Source organism: Benincasa hispida, chromosome 9, assembly GCF_027475165.1.
Source record: "Benincasa hispida cultivar pf3 chromosome 9, pf3_genome.v1.1, whole genome shotgun sequence".
Lineage (NCBI taxonomy): Eukaryota > Viridiplantae > Streptophyta > Magnoliopsida > Cucurbitales > Cucurbitaceae > Benincasa > Benincasa hispida.
This window is the reverse complement of record NC_143486.1, coordinates 31,079,302-31,096,368: the sequence shown is the minus strand read 5'-3', so window position 1 is coordinate 31,096,368 and position 17,067 is coordinate 31,079,302. Positions and strand designations below refer to the sequence as shown.

Here is a 17,067-nt window from a genome sequence, read left to right as displayed (position 1 = left end):
AAAAAACAAAATTAAGAACACGTAGAAGCATCCCAATTTAAACAAATATATTGGAAGGAAAAGCATGAAATAGCTTGGGAAAGGAACACCAGAGTGAGACCTTCAATTTTGCTGCCTCGAAACAATCCGACCAAGGCCTTCGCAGCTAGTGTTAAGATTATTCTTTTGACTTTTTGACAGAAAACATGAACCTCAGTAAAAAGAGATTATGCACATAACTGATATATGGGGTTTTAAAGTAGCCATCGTTCCCTTGATTTCATTAGGTCTCCTCCGAGGATTAGATCTCTGTCTTTGACAAATCCCGTTAGTCAGAAGATAGAAGGTAGACTAGCCATTTTCTTCCAGCTTAATGCTTATGTTGTTTTTGTTTTGGCACTTTTATTACACTTTTATTGCACTTCTATTTTATGTTATCCTTGGTTTTCTTGTATTTTGTATATTGTATCTTGAGCATTAGTCTTCTTTCATCCATTCAATGAAAAGATTCTTTTCCTTTTAGAAAAAAATTAGGCCCCCTTCGACTTCGAGGATTAGATCTGTCTTTGACAAATCCCATTAGTTAAAAGATAGAAGGTAGACTTAACAAATGGAACTTTGGTCAATGTTCAAGAGATCCTGTGTATGCCACACACTTGATGCTAACCATTTATCTCATGCAAAGAGTTTAAATGCCACGTTTACATCCCTAGAAATCTTTGTATTTATTATTTGCCTGCTGCTAGTTGCAGCGGCGTACGAATTCATTTATCTCATGCAAAACATATTGTCAATTAAATCTCTAATCAATATTGTAATATGGAAATGATAAAGATCTTGTTGCATAGAAGCCTGCTTTTAGGTATAAGTTTTCGTTATTTGATTACCATTTTTTTTCCCATTTGACCTAATGAATTTTATAATGTTTATTAACAGCATGTTTCCAAAATCAACTCATGAAACATTTTCACAAAAGCTATATCAGACCTTCAAAAATCATAAACGCTTCACCAAGCCAAAATTGGCCCGCTCAGATTTTACCATTGTTCATTATGCTGGAGATGTGAGTTTTTTTTCTTTTAAATTATGGTTAAATTACAAGTTTATTCCTTAAACTTTCACGATCATGGCTAATAATTATCTAAATTTTATAAAATATTTAGGAAAAACATCAATTTATATTCCTGAACTTTGGGATTGTATCAATTTAAACCTTAAACTAATAATTGTATCAATTTAAATCTTGAACTTTCATAAGTCAATTTAAACCTTCCATTATGTTTTCTTTAGATAAACATTGTATGAAACTTATAATTTTATTAATTAACCTCTAAACTTTTATAAGCCAATCAATTTAACCTCTCAATTAAAATTTCTGTTGAAAATTGTCCATGCATCCATTCTGTTCATCCATTTTGTTAATCTGACATTTGAAGAAATCTACGCATGTGTAAGAATTGAATACATTAACAATTTTTAAATATAATCCTAATAAAGGTTCTGACTTTATTCACTTTTAACAATTTAGAAGTTTAATTGAAAAAAATTAAATGTCTCGTATATTTTTCAAACTAAATTTGAAAGAGGGTGTAAATTAATATACTTATGAAGTTTTAGGGTTTAAATTGATACAATTATGAGTTCATGGTTTAAATTGAAGCAACCTCCAAATTTTATGGGTGTAAATTGAAAATTTTCCAAGTATTTAATAGTTTTCTGAATTTTCAAGTTTATATCTAATATATCCTTATATCCTTGAACTTTAAACATGTCACATACATCCTCTATTAGGTCCCAAACCTATTCAAAATTTTTAAAATTCACAAACTTAATTTTGTGTCTAGGACCTTGACCTTTCAATTTTGTACTTAATATGTTTGTTAAAGTTAAAAAATGTCTTATCAAATACAAAATTGAACATTTGGTTCTTGATGTCAAAAAAAATACAAAAATTGAAAATCTATGGACATAGACATAAAATTGAAAGCTTATGATCAGTTAGGCTCTTGTTAAAGTCTAAGGACCTATTAGCCACAACCTTAAAAATTGCATGGACTAAAATTGTAATTAAATTGAATGCTCATTTGGACTTCGTAGGCTCTAATACCATATTAGATAACATGAGACTCCAAGACAAAAATTGTAATTTAACATAGAAACGAGAAACTTTAAGGACAATCTGTATTATTTGGACTTTTTCAGGTTCTATATCAGTCAGATCAGTTTCTAGACAAAAATAAAGATTATGTTGTCCCTGAACATCAAGACTTGTTAAGTGCTTCAAAATGTCCCTTTGTTGCTGGCCTCTTCTCTCCTCATCCTGAGGAGACGGCCAAATCATCAAAGTTTTCTTCAATTGGCTCTCGTTTTAAGGTATTATTTGTTCTGGACTTGCATATACTTTTGAATGATTTTCTGGAAATATCCTTCTAGACTGGACAAAGGAAAACTGCAGTAGTTATGCTTGTTTGACCCATTTTTCTACAGTTACAACTACAGCAGTTGATGGAAACGTTAAATTCAACCGAACCCCATTATATAAGATGCGTGAAGCCTAATACTGTCCTAAAACCTGCCATCTTTGAGAATGCTACTGTTATGCAACAATTACGATCTGGAGTAAGCTTTAAAACAAGTGTTTTTGTTGAACCTAAAATTAATGTTAATTAATTTGCGTTGGACACTGTCATTTGTGCAGGGTGTTTTGGAGGCTATTAGAATCAAATGTGCAGGATACCCTACTCATAGAACATTTCCTGAATTTTTATCTCGATTTGGAATTCTTGCACCCGAGGTATTGGAAGGGGAGTAAGTATTTTTCCTTGTTTATACTTTGAAGTATAATTTAAATGGGTGTTGCATTCTGAAAGTTGTTAAATACTTCCCTTTGGAGTATTTTAACATTTCCTTGCTGATGCTTATGAGCAGCTATGAAGAGAAGGTAGCATGCGGAAAGATTCTAGAGAAGATGGGACATAAAGGTTATCTGGTAAATGAAGCTATGCTGTTGGCTTTGAAGTGTGTCAATGTCTCCTAGCTCTAAATTTTATTTACAGTCATCAAGGAATTGCCTAAAATCTTTCGCATGAGTCACATTAACATATCAATGAGCAAAACCTCATTGTTACATAAAAACCATGGAGTATCTTCGATCTGATATCAGCCTTCTGCCTGCAGGATAAGAATACTGGAAAATCTTGAATAGAAGATAGGTTCATTTGATGTTAGATAACCATGACTAAAATTCTGGCTATTCAGATCTGTTTTGATGTATATACATTTTACTCATACAATTGGAGCCATCCTCGTCAAAATGGAAGTATATTGTTAATCAGACTCGTTAAGTAACCTAATCTGCTATGAAGATAGGTGCTATCTGAAGTATAAAAGGTATTCTTGCAAACAAGGAAATTGAGTACCCTGCCTCATATAAAGCATATAAGAGGATACACATGCATGTGGTTACGTTACAATATCAAGTAAATGGATATACCCATTTTGAGATCAGGAAAGAAAATAATTATTCATAATTAGAAGAATTAAAATCATAGCTTTCAATTCATGCTTTAACGCTAGTTCAATAAAAGTATCAGGTCAAATGCATAGAAGTGACTCTTAACTGTCCAATATTTGGAAATTTTACATTTGATGGATGCACGTGGCTGAAAGTTTCTGATATTGATCACATATTTTTGCAGATAGGGAAATCAAAAATTTTCCTTAGAGGCAACTTGATGGCCGAACTAGATGCACAAAGAACAGGGATACATAGTGCTGCTGCTATAGTTATACAGAAGCATTTCAGAGCTCGAATTGATCGTAAAAAGTACATTGCCATGCGAAGAGCTTGCATCCGTATACAATCATATTGGAGAGGTGGCCTTACCAAATATATAAAAAAGTGCTGGAAATGCATAATGGTTCCTATTTCTTTCTTTTTATAATTTCAGGGATGTGTATTAACTTGTTATTTTACCAGGTGTTCTTGCCCGCGAGTCATATGAAATTAGGAGAAGGGAAGCAGCTGCCGTCAAAATTCAAAAGAATATTCGTGCATACCTTGCCAGGAGCCGGCATGTGAAAACAAGGATCTCTACAGTTGTTCTTCAGGCTGGTATGCGTGCAATGGTTGCTCGGAGTGAACACAGACATAGGAGGCTGGTTAAGGCTGCAAAAGTTATTCAAGTGAGTTCATGGATATTTATACAACTAGATCAATGTTTCATCGCGGTTATCATTTTCATGTCTCTGAAGTTGGGTTTCTTAAGTAATCTTTTTCCTTTTTCTTTCAAGTCCAGTCTTATTGGCGTCAATACAGAACCTCATCGAATTATAAGACGGGGAAAAAATCCTCAACCAGTTCACAATGCGGATCGAACTCCAAAACTTCTGGTGAAGGTCTTAAGAAGCAAAGGATGGTAGGTAGCATTTACCTTATAGGTATAATTACTGTCCTCTTTTCACTGTGGATATTTTAAAGTCATCAAGAATTGCTCTCTTGCTTGATATTTCAGTTAACAACTATATCATAACCAGAAGTTTACGTAACTTGTGAAATAGTATATTATTAATTTCTTGGTAAATAAGTTTTTCATTTTACCTTAAATTTAAAAGACAATTTTTTTTAGAATTTTATCTTTTCACAGCAGATTAACTATGAACATATATTTATTTTATTTAAAACAATTTCAAGTAATAACTAAAATTAAGAGAGAAACCTATTTAGGTTCTAGATAAAGTTACAGTGAACTTCAGGGAAAACTAATAATTTATTTTCCAACAGTTGTAAACAATGTTTTTCTAAAAATTTACTGTGTTATTATTCCATACTTGTATTGCATTATCTTTTAAATTCCTAGAAAAATAATAGAAGTCAATGACAAATATGTTATGCAGCTCAATGGTACGACATACGTTAATGAGAAAGAAGGTAGTCTGGACTTTGAAGGGAGTTATGACTGACTTCATAAAAAATAAAAATGTCTCCCCTTTTAGAATAGTTTAGATTTGTGATTATGGCAGGGGAACACCGTATTCGTTCCAGCTTGGAGTGTCAAACAAATTTGTTGAACTGAAAATGCACAGAACAACATTGGCTTTCATGTTATAGTTTTCAACTTGATGGAGCATATTGTGTGTTTGTGGTAAAAAACAGACGAATGGGTTAAGCTAATTTAGAAGTGCCTTTCTTCTTACACAAGAATTCAAAATGATGATTACAGGCTAACTTGGAAGAAACAGAGGAGGATCTGGTTTTGCCTGCGTTGCTCAACAGCAGTAAAGACACCATTGATGAAACAATTGAAATGATTGCCAAGGAAAGCCGTGTTTCTCCACAAGAAATAGAAGAAGCATACTTTATTATTAAAGAACCTGGTAGTCCGGTTAAAGATGCAGATAAGATGGTCACTCTCAGAGCCGAAGTGGCTAATCTAAAGGTAACTCTTATTCAATCAATGTTGATTTTATTTCTTTTTCATTCTTCCCGTCTGTGTTTCCAGGAGCTTCAGTTTTTTTCTGTGTGACATCTCGGGTAAGTATATGTATATATACTAGAGTGATAAACAAGGATTAAATATCATGTAGACATGTAGATTAGCTACACAGGTTGGTTGGTTAGAGTTCAACTTTGGAAAAGTAAATTTGCTAGCTAGAGGGAGACCAACGGTTGTAATTCGGAGTTGTTCTTATCAGCTTGATTAGAGTTTAAGTAATTTGGTGCTGTTGACATCCAGCATTTTGTTAGAACTCATAAACCATTTAGACAAAGCAGTCGTTGATTCCTGAGATGGAAGAGAATGAAATAGTAGATGAAGGATTACTTTCAAGAAAGATGGATTCAAGTATACCTGTCATGGATATTTTTATATGTGAGATGTGTGTAATGTCATTAGTGAAAATACGCCAACATGATCATAGTTCAACGAAAATTGACATTTACCCCTTTCCTTGAGGTCAGATGTTCAAATATAGGTTCTGAAAGAATGTGAGTGCCGAATTTGATATTTTATTTGTTTTTATTAGATCACTGCAATTGAAATGTCTAATGTGACTGCATCTGGATATGCAATGGTATTATAATTGATTTTCAAAGCTGAAAGAGTAAAATTCCAAGTCTCCATATTATTTGCATTTAACATGAAAGGAAGTAATGCTAATTGTTTACATTTAGTTTTAATGAAGAATATCTTTGGTTTTTTATTACAAGTTTTTGTTTTCTTTCTCCTCGAATTCCAAAATGGCTAAAGGTGGCAGAACACATTTACGTGAACAGGCCATGTTGCAGGCTGAAAAGCAAAGGGCTAATGAGTGTGAAAGGAAGTATGTTGCAACACAGAGAGCAAATGAGGAAGGACGTAGAAAACTAAAAGAAACCGAAAGGAAGGTGCATCAACTTCAGGACTACATAAACAGGTATCACTATCATTCTGCTTCTGAAAAGCATACAATCTTTTCACCATGACATTGAATTTAGCGTGGAAAATGGTGATTACAGCATATCATTTTGTCAATCAGAACATATACGGTAAATTTTGTTGAAAATTGGAAGGTTGATTTTCAATCTGATTAGACATGACTGTTTCTTTTCCTGCTGCTGCTGCCTGGGAATTTTCCAACCAATGTCTATAGATGACATTGCTAAAATTAGGAAATACGTTTCTCTCATGTTCCTATTAATGCTTTTCATAATATTTTCTTCTCTTCCGTATATAATTTAGAACTGTAGTTTCACATTGATGGAAATTGAAACTATGGGTAAATATGCTCTCTCCTCTCTCCTCCTCTCTCTCTTCTCTCTCCGCCCACCTCCGCTAGCACCGACGTCGTGCTCCCTTCCCTGATCATCCTTGCCTCCCTCGGAGTTCATTTTGCCTTCCTTTTACTCAATAGCCTCTCACCTCAGATTTTTTTTTGCCTTTTCAATGGAAGTCAAGAGCTGCAAGATTAATGAAGTCCATTTTTGTGTTCGGATGAAGATGGAAAGTTTTTTGTTGAAGATGTGGAAGTCAGAAAACAGCTCATAATATCAGAATTGCAACTCATCTGGTTCGTGGATTACATTTCAGATATGATTAAGTTTCCAATCTCAAGCTTCTTTGTAAGGAGTGGAAGAGATGAATTCGGTGTAACAAAGTTATCTAAGACTAGCATTTCATCGGATTGATTATTGAGATGTGTAGTATGGCCAGCAACAGGAGGAAGATTTTTCATTCACATCCCAACAGGAAAATCAATTTCGGGTTGGCAATCTTTTGTTAACATGCTAAGGGAGTACTTGAAGCTAAAAACTGAAACTAGTTTGATCTTGAATCAAAAGAAGACGTCATATTGGCATAATAACTTGACTCAAAAACCAGCTATGCAGACATGGTGAGAAACAAGAAAATTTCAGAAAGCTCTGTTTTACCATCGAACAAACAGAGCACGGTCACGAGCATTCACAAAGTGCAGAAACTTTCCCCTGTTTTAGAAGTTGAAAAACAGAGAAAGACAGGTTTTTGGGTTCGTATGAGTTCTGAAGTTTTCAAGGAAGATTTTAGCAATCTATGGATCGTCACGAGATTGTTTGAATTCGACAAATGGCCTATGACTAACAAAGAATTAAAATAATATTTTAACACAAATATTATTTTAAATCCACTTTCCGATGAAAAAGCCGTAGTGAAACTAGGACATTTGGAAAAGCTTATTGATCAACCAGGAAAATGGCAGAAATTTAGCCAATTTCATTTAAAGTTTGAGAAATGGAATCAGCTCGAACATGGTTGTCCCAAAGTAGTAAAAGGTTATGTAGGTGGATCGCAATAAGAAACCTCCTTCTTGACTATTGGTGTAGACAGACTTTTGAAGCCATTGGAGCTCACTTCGGAGGCCTTGAATCAACATCAATAGAAACTTTGAACCTTACAAATGTTGCAGTAGCAAAAATACAAGTAAAGAAGAATATGTGTGGTTTCATGCCTGCTACGATAGAGATTTCAGATGAGAAGCGTGGAACTATTTTTTTTGAACTACAGTGATATTGAAGATTTAATTCTTCCGGCTAAAACAAAAGATGCCCTGTTCTTGAAGGATTTTTCTTATCCGACTGATCTTGTTCGTTTATCTCAGGTTATGAAAGATGAAGAGGTAAAATCCCTAGAGCTAAATCCTGATTGGGACTTCTTAATTTTGATTGGAAAGACATCAAGCATAGCAAGAAATCCCTTCTCATTCAACTTAAGCGCTGCACATGGGAAGAAGCAGGCTCAGTTCTCGCCGGAATCTTCTCAATCTCAATCCCAGAAGGCAGAGCCAGCTATCGGAGTTCCAAACCAGTCTTGTGTGAACACAAAAGCTCAATTAATGAGGAAAGAGAACTTAGGTGAAAGGAATTCAAAAAGTTGCAACCGTTTGGCATCTCCTCAGAAAGGCGCGAAAGAGACTTTTCAAAAGATAACGACGGATGACCCCTCCTATTCCCACCAAGAAGACAAAGCATCACCAAACATTAATGATTCGGATGACCTACACCCTCAAAGTGGTATATCCAAGCAAACACCTGCCTTGGTCCTTGAAGTTTCCAGCCAACCCGAAAGCGAAGAAATTGTTCCAGAAACATTCATTAATGATAGCATGGAAAACAACCTCAATAAGCACACTATTCACGATTCCATCAAGGAGGAAATTACACAGCAGCAGCAGGAGTTTGCCCCTCTTCGGCTCCAAGATCTGAAATTCAGCAAATCATACAAGGCTCCTAAAGCACCCAAAAAGAAAACATATGGCTTTAGACCTTTCCTTAAACATTTCGCCAGAAAGCAGACATCATTCGGCAACTCATGGACTGCCATTACAAATCAAGATCTCCTTGAGTTATGCTGTGTTAAACTCCAAGCCCCGGGATTATCAAAAGATAGGTCAGTAATTCTACCTTCTTTCATTAATTTCTTTTCTCAATCAGTAGGTAATTCTCAAGAGCTGTTCACCCCTTCTGTACGAGGTTTTCATTGCAAGTCAAATTTCTTTTTTAAACAAGACCCTCAAGATTTGGAAGATGATTCTTTGGTAAGTGTAAGTAGTGAAGAGCTTGAAAGAGAGGAAGTCAAAGAGACCAATGCTTTTAAAGACAACCTAGAGGACATGGACTATTTTTTGATCCTCAAAAGAAAATCATCCACAAGCTAGATGTGAAGTTTTCCCCTTTCTTCCTCTAAACATGAAGGATATCCCTTCAAAATTTGCACTCCATCCTGATGGATTGTAATATTCCCCTTGCTTGATTGAAGGGGTAATAAGAGTCGATCGAAATTCATATCTCTTGGGTAATACATAATGAAGATTATTTCGTGGAATACAAGGGGTCTTGGGGAGCATTCAAAAAGATTGATTCTTAAACGATTCTTGAAAAAGATCAATATGGATTTAGTATTGATTCAAGAGACAAAAAGAGAGCTTTGAAGGAGTATTTATAAAAAGTCTATGGAGCTCGAAAGATGTAGGCTGGTCCTTTGTGGAAGCTAAAGGAAGATTAGGAGGAATAGTCACAATGTGGGATGAAGGAAAGATTTCTGTAGTAGACATCATGAAAGCTGAATTTTCCTTGACAATTAAGTGTTTGACAATATGCAGGAAACAGTGTTGGATAACAAATGTATATGACCCCACAGATTATAGAGAAAGAAGAAGACTTTGGATTGAATTGTCTTCCCTAGCTAAAATATGCGTGGAGCCTTGGTGCATTGGTGGAGAATAGTATACGTAGAAGTTGTGAGAGGTTTCCTTTGGGAAGAGCAACAAGAGACATGAGAAATTATAGTAAATTCATTAGAGAGAATAATCTAATGGAAATTCATCTTTCAAACGGCCGATTCACATGGTCTAGAGAAGATGAAGTGGTTTCTAAATCACTTATTGATAGATTTTTGGTATCAAACAATTGGGAAGAGGCTTTTGAAAACTCAAGAGTGGCTAGGCAAGCAAGAACCATGCCCGATCACTTTCCCCTTCTCTTGGATGCAGGTGCTTTTGAATGGGGGCCAACTCCTTTTCGCTTTTGCAATAGCTGGTTGAAAATCAAGGAATGTTGTAGGTTGATTGAAAGATCCTTAGATATGGAAGAGCAACAAGAATGGACTGGATATTTAATTTCCTCAAAACTGAGAAAGACCAAAACAACACTAAAAAAATGGCTAGCTGACAATGAGAAAAAGATGAAAAATAAGGAGGAATGACTTTTAACAGAAATTGAAAGAAGAGACCAATTGGCTGATGATGAAGAAGCTCAATCTTAGGAAGAAGATGTAAGAATAGCTTTGAAAGCAAATTTACTGGCTATGTACCAAATGGAAGAAAGAAATCTTATTAAAAAAAGTAAACTAAATTGGCTAAACTTGGGGGATGAAAACACTTCTTTTTCCCATCGTGTTCTAGCTGCAAAAAAGAGGAAGAATTTGATAGCAGGGTTGATCAATGACCATGGAATCCCAACCAGATCCTACCGTGAAATTGAAGATCTTATTTTAGGGTTTTACTCCTCTCTTTATTCCAAATGTGAAGGGATTCCCTTCGATCAATTCCATATAACCTTGATTGGCCAAGAGTAACAAGAAATCAAAACGAGCAGCTTGTGGCAATTCACCTCACAGAAATCAGAAAGGCAGTGAAAGTGTTGGGAAGGAACAAGGCACAGGCCCGAATGGCTTTACACCAAAATTTGTTCTTAAATTTTGGAATCAACTAAAGGATAACTTCTCTAAGCCGTTTGATGAATTTTACAGCAATGGAAAGTTAAACTCTTGTGTTAAAGAAAATTTCATATGCCTAATTCAAAAAAAGGAAGATGTGGTGTTGGTAAAAGACTTTAGGCCTATCAGTCATACAACTCTTGTGTATAAAATAATTGCAAAAGTGCTAGCCGAAAGACTCAAAGGAATCATGCCAAGTATTATAGCTCCAAATCAAAGTGCTTTCATTAAGGGGAGGCAGATTCTTGATCCCATTCTCATAGCCAATGAAGCCGTAGAAGACTATTGATCTAAAAAGAAAAAAGGATGGATCCTTAAGTTGGACTTAGAAAAAGCATTTGATAGAGTGGACTGGGATTTCCTTGAGAAGGTGCTTCATGGAAATTTTTTTGATACTAAGTGGATTTCCTGGATATTGGGATGCATCTCCAATTCAAAGTTCTCCATTTTCATAAATGGAAGACCAAGAGGAAGAATCAAAGCTACTAGAGGAATTAGACGAGGGGATCCCCTTTCTCCTTTCTTATTCCTTTTAGCAAGTGAAGTGCTTAATGCTCTAATCACACGAATGCATGAAAAGGGAAGATATGAAGGCTTCATGGTGGGAAAAGATAAAATCCATGTCTCCCTCCTACAATTTGCAGATGACACTTTAATTTTTTGTAAGTATGAAGATGAAATGCTAGATATTCTTAGGAATACTCTTGATCTTTTTGAATGGTGCTTGAGACCGAAAATCAATTGGGAGAAATCAGCTCTTTTCATAAATGTAGAATCTGACAAGCTGATTTCAGTGGCTACTAGATTCAATTGCAAAGTTGAACAACTCCCTTTTAAGTACCTTGGTCTACCTTTGGGAGGATACCCAAAGAAGGTGGAATTTTGGCAGCCGGTTATTGATAAAATTCAAGGAAAACTGAACAAATGGAGAAGATACAATCTATCCTGGGGAAGAAGAGCAACCCTTTGTAAGTCCATACCTTCAAATCTTCCTACTTACTATATGTCTTCCTTTATGATGCCACGAAAGGTGCTATCTAAGCTGGAAAAATGTATAAAGAACTTCTTCTGGGAAGGCCATAGAGGAAGAAAAAATCACTTAGCCAAGTGGGAGATGGTTTCTAAGGCCCAAGAGGATGGAGGGCTTGGTCTGGGAGGTTTAAAAGAAAGGCATTAGGCCCTTTTAGCCAAATGGGGATGGAGATTTATGAATGAGGGCTCCTCCCTTTGGTGTAAAGTTGTCAAGAGTATACATGGTAGAAGTTTGTATTGTTGGCACACCTCCTGAAAGGTAAGCTGTAGTCTTCGAAGTCCATGGGTCAATATCTCTAGATCGTGGCTGAAAGTGGAGAATTTGGCTGTTTTCAAGCTTGGCAATGGTAGCAGAATAACTTTCTGGTTGGACTCTTGGGCCGACAATATTCCTCTTAAATTCAGATTCCCAAGCTTATTCCAAATAGCACTTCAACCTAATGGTTCGGTGTTGGACCATTGGGATAATAATACTTCTTGGTTCATCCCTTTTAGAAGACTTTTGAAAGATGAGGAGATCTTAGAATTTCAAGACTTGATAAGCATAGTTGCAACTAAAAAAGTGAAGGAATGCATCGATGAACGATCATGGTCATTGGAAACAAATGGTATTTTCAATGTCAAATCGCTAGTCACTCATTTATGGAAGGCTACTCCAATTGATAAATCATTAAGAAAGGCGTTATGGAATTCTAAAAGCCCCTGGCGAGTAAATATTGTCTTATGGATAATGTTATTTGGAACTCTTAATTGCTCAAATGTCTTTCAAAAGAAGCTGTCCTCCCACTATTTATCTCCAAATGGATGTGCTTTGTGTAAAGGAAATTGGGAAGACCTACAACACCTTTTTTAATGCAGTTATGCTCAAAACTGCGGGTTTTCATTACTCAAATTGTTGAACATCAGCTGGGTTTTTGGGGGAGTTCTCAGAGACAACGTCTTACAGATGTTGGTAGGACCAAAACTCAAGAAAAATCAACAAATTCTGTGGATTAATGCAGTAAAGACAGTACCGGCAGATTTGTAGTTTGAAAGAAACCAAAGAGTCTTCCAAGATAAGGAAACTCCTTGGTTCACTAGATTTGAGGTAGCCCAGCTAAATGCATCTTTGTGGAGCTCTCTCTCTAAGGCCTTTGCGGATTATTCCAGCCAAGAAATTAGCTTGAACTGGCACGCCTTCCTCTTCCCGGAGCCATAAAGTTACTATTTCGGAGGATGGTTGCACGGTGTGTAGATTTTATTTTGATGTTAGCTTGCTGTGTAGTTTATAATTTAAGTTGTGACCTAAGCCTGTGTTTTTGTCCTTGTCTTAAGTTTTTCATGGGTCAGGTGTGTGTTTTGCTTAAGTTCATTTGTGTCTGGGCTGTTTTTCAATGTATTGTACTGAAACATTAGAATTATGTCCTCAATTTTGTCCTTGGAGATGATGGTGCTATGAGGGTGTTAACCTAGTTGAGATGTTTTGACGCACCTGCTGATTCTAAATTTTATCTTGTAATATCTTTGTATTTTGAGCATTAGTCTCATTTCATTATCTTAATGAATAAAGTGACTTGTTTCCTTTCCAAAAAAAGTTTCACATCGATGGAATAGAGAAGGTGCTTCCATTCAAAGATGATATTGGATCCTCAACTTCCGGTAGATAGAATCAGCTTGAACATCACAATTTTTTTTGGCAGCCCTAGACAATTGTTAACAAGCTGGATTCTTCATAGTCATGAATTATTACAGATTTTTTTTTTTTTTAATTTTGTTTTATTTTATTAATATTATTTAAGAAACCAAACTTTCAATAGAAGCGGAACAATATACAATAGAATACGAGAAAAAAAAGAAGACCATCCTAGAGGAAAGGGTGTCAAAAAGTCTATGGACTACAATCCAATATAATATGACCTAGTTCATAGTTACGAAAAGGTCATGCGACTGATGCACACAAGGAGACATTAAACCTGACAACCTACTAAACCTCCTCACGATCTCTCCACCTCTCTGAGATTTTTTTTTTGTACCTCTCAGTGGAATGCCACATAACCTTACCCTTCTCTTGGAAAGGAGAACTCAAACGCACCTCTTCCACTATTGAGAAGCGATCTCTAATATGGGCCAAACATAAACCAAACGTGCTCATTTACTGCTCCAAAGGGATTGAGCGAACTAGCTACCCCTATGGTCAAGGTCCTCCTACTGCCCTGCTAACGGTCTTATGCAAATGCTAGTAGGATAGAAATCAGGATATTAGTGCGTATCTGGACCTGGAGGGTCCAAATCCTAACGTTCTTATAGGAATGTCAGATGCATGCAAAATCAATGGATATTTCAATTGTTGGGTACAACAAAAGAACATGTACAAGCTATTCGATAGCGACATGGAATGAGATGATGCAGGAAAAATGGACTCAAGAGAGTAGGAAAGCAGTGGGTGAGATAAATGCAATTCTAACAGCATGGTTTAACACAATTGCGAGGGCACTCCATAAGGTCTAAAAATTGTCTCAAACTCTCAGTTCGAGAATTGTAAATTCTCATACCTGCACTCATTCTGTCAAGTCTCATCTCGTTGCTCATATGACCATAGTAGATGCTAAATCATTTTTTAACATCACATCACACTCACATGGTAGAGAAAGATGTAAAGAGGCAAGGAAAAATGAAAAAATATATCCTTAAAAAGAAAGCACAAATATCATATCCTCCAACTTTTCTCCCCCGGTCCTCAGGGTGTATGGCATAGAATTTGTCCATCGATGAGATAAATAAGCAAATTATGCTACCAGGCTGAGAAATATAGTGGATTACATTTGTGGGGAATTCGATGAAAAAACTTGGAAAAGTTAAAGGAGATGCTGATTTAACTGACACTAACAACGATAACATCTAATTTCTCCTTGCACGTTATTTTGATTATATCAATCTGATCTGGTGTGTGACAGGATGATACATTGCATGTCAAACCAAATATCGGAGATGAAAATGATCGTGGGTACTTCTAGGTTAGATGCATCTAGTTCTTTTCCGAATGAGGTTCTGACGGATGCCACATCTAGTTGCTCTGATTCATCATCAGAAGACTTCACCTTTCCTGTTCCAGGTCCATCTACGCCAACTTTCTCTTCATTCGGTACCAACACTTTTCAGCTGATTGTGCAGGATATTTCAGCTGCAGAAATTCCAGGTACCTCCGCTTTACAACGATAGAGTTATTTCAGCATAAATTAATCCATAATTTATCGCTAACTGCATATACTCAGGAAGGAATCTAATCTCCTAGATTGTTGAGGATGTTTGTTTGTTTTTTTTTTCTTTTTTCTTTTTTGAAAAGGAATCAAGACTTTTCATTGATGAAATGAAAAAGAGTCGGATGCTCAAAGTATAATGAAATAGAATAAGCAATATAAAGCGAAAAAAACCAAATGCAAACTCTTAATTGGACCAAGCCAAAAAAAAAAAAAAAAACCAAATACAATCAAATACAAACCATAACAGAAGAAAATGACTCTTGAACTAAAACAACTGAATCTGAAACTATGAGAACAAATAACCATGTAAAGGGGGTAACTATTAGGAGACAAGCCAACAAAGAGAAAACCAACTCCAACTTTCTTTCTTTAAGATGCTGTTATGTATACGGTCACACTCGGCCATATAGATCTTTCAAATATCCACTGTGATTGGGGTATTATGTATGCATGTTTGAATGGATCTTTCCCTTGAAATTGTAATTATCATTCGATCTTGATGGCAGATCAGTTTAGTATAGTTTTTTTTTTTAATTGTTCAAACTGTTAGCAAAAATATTCCCTTTAGGAATATGAGTTTTTGAATGGTGAAAAAGGTTTTCGTTGTATCAAACACACCTCTAAATTTGTATGGTGTTTGGTTACATCATACATTGTTAAAAGTAAGAATAAAAATTCTAAAAAATACTTGTTTAACTCTTGTTCCATTCTTGGCTATCGAAAACGTTCCTCTATTTAGGATCATCAATGGCTCTCACTGCTAATGCGTTTGGTTTAGTAACAGTATTCCATTTGCTCTTTGCAGGATCTGACAATGACAGGGAAGGGGGATTCTCTGACTACTTCTAATGCGACCTCCTGTACATTTCTTCTTCCCTTCAAAATATATTAACTACTATATATTACTTCAAATATTATTAGGAAATTTGTCACAGAGTTTCTCAGTTTTCAAGGCATTTTAGCATAGCATCTACATCCAAAGGAACAAAGAATAGTAGATAAGTTAACTGCACAGAGATTCAACTACCAGAAAACCCTTCTGGCCTTTTAGTTACTTTTTTTTCCTATCTTTTATTTACACATTGAAATGCTTAGATCATTAGTCACTAATATTCTATATTGATCATCAGTTTCACTAACTTCATTCTTCATGATACTGTCAATTATTCTGACAATAGACCATTAGTTTGGAAATTGCTGTATTTTTAAGATTAGTCAAACCATTGAAAAATAATATTTGTACCACTCTACATTTTTCATTGTAGGTTACACATACACTGAATTTTGTTGTACTGAAAGTTGTTAATAGTAGTGAATACTTTTAACACCATACTTTTGTTTATGTAAAGCTGTGTGTAACATCTTGTAATGGAATGAATAACTCATTGTAATGAGTTGAATTTTAGTCCCCCCCCCCTCCGTTTTTCCCTTTTAGAGTTCAGCGACAGGTGGTGATTCGAATTCTTAATGGCTTGGTAGGGCAGATGCCTTCACTAGTTGAGTTATGTTGAGACTCGCATAAAATATTTTGTTTTTGTTACACGCTTTAGATAAAAACTAGATGTGATCATTGTTGCTAAAAGTTTTATTATTATTTGAGATTCTATTCAATCCGTCAAGAATTATTTAACGAGAATGGTTTGATTGTGGTTTTATGAAATCCAAACTAGAAAATTGAAAGTACGGAAATCAAAACGGAAGAAACTTGGATGTTGAGAGGACAAAATAAGATTGAAAAAATTGCAACTTTCATCTTTTAACTTTTTGGGGTCATTACGAATTGCTTGGTGTTTTAATTTGATTAATATTTCTCGAAACTCATGAAATCGTTTCAATTAATCTATACAGCTATTAGGTTTGTGATTAAGCCCTAAAACTGAAGTTAGATCGTATATTACTCATAAATTATAAGAACAAAACTCATAAAATTATCACTATTAAACTCAACTATTGACGAAGTGATACGGTAGGCCTTAGTTATAATGAATTGCTTTTGTAATTATAAGGAACAACTGGTCAAATTAAAAATTGGTTAAATCACGAGTCTGTTTCACAAATTTTCAAGCTTCATGTCTAAAAGGTTTATTTGA

At 35.3% G+C, this 17,067-nt stretch overlaps 1 protein-coding gene across 6 annotated transcripts in view; it reads left to right on the top strand.

The window, feature by feature from the left end:
- XIJ (P-loop containing nucleoside triphosphate hydrolases superfamily protein) overlaps positions 1-16,307 on the top strand; it is a 44,293-nt gene extending 27,986 nt beyond the window's left edge. For 3 of the 6 annotated variants that reach the window (XM_039041529.2, XM_039041528.2, XM_090318075.1), the window contains 12 exons: positions 916-1,042; positions 2,182-2,352; positions 2,467-2,598; positions 2,678-2,787; positions 2,908-2,968; positions 3,678-3,855; positions 3,959-4,164; positions 4,278-4,397; positions 5,202-5,417; positions 6,254-6,393; positions 14,672-14,913; positions 15,783-16,307. In XM_039041529.2, the coding sequence (XP_038897457.1) occupies positions 916-1,042; positions 2,182-2,352; positions 2,467-2,598; positions 2,678-2,787; positions 2,908-2,968; positions 3,678-3,855; positions 3,959-4,164; positions 4,278-4,397; positions 5,202-5,417; positions 6,254-6,393; positions 14,672-14,913; positions 15,783-15,826 (1,747 nt within the window). In that variant the 3' untranslated portion in view covers positions 15,827-16,307. Of the gene's footprint in view, positions 1-915; positions 1,043-2,181; positions 2,353-2,466; positions 2,599-2,677; positions 2,788-2,907; positions 2,969-3,677; positions 3,856-3,958; positions 4,165-4,277; positions 4,420-5,201; positions 5,418-6,253; positions 6,394-14,671; positions 14,914-15,782 lie in introns of all 6 variants that reach the window. The other 3 variants (XM_090318074.1, XR_016532295.1, XM_039041530.2) reach the window with 3 other exon arrangements.
- Positions 16,308-17,067: the final 760 nt, after the last annotated feature.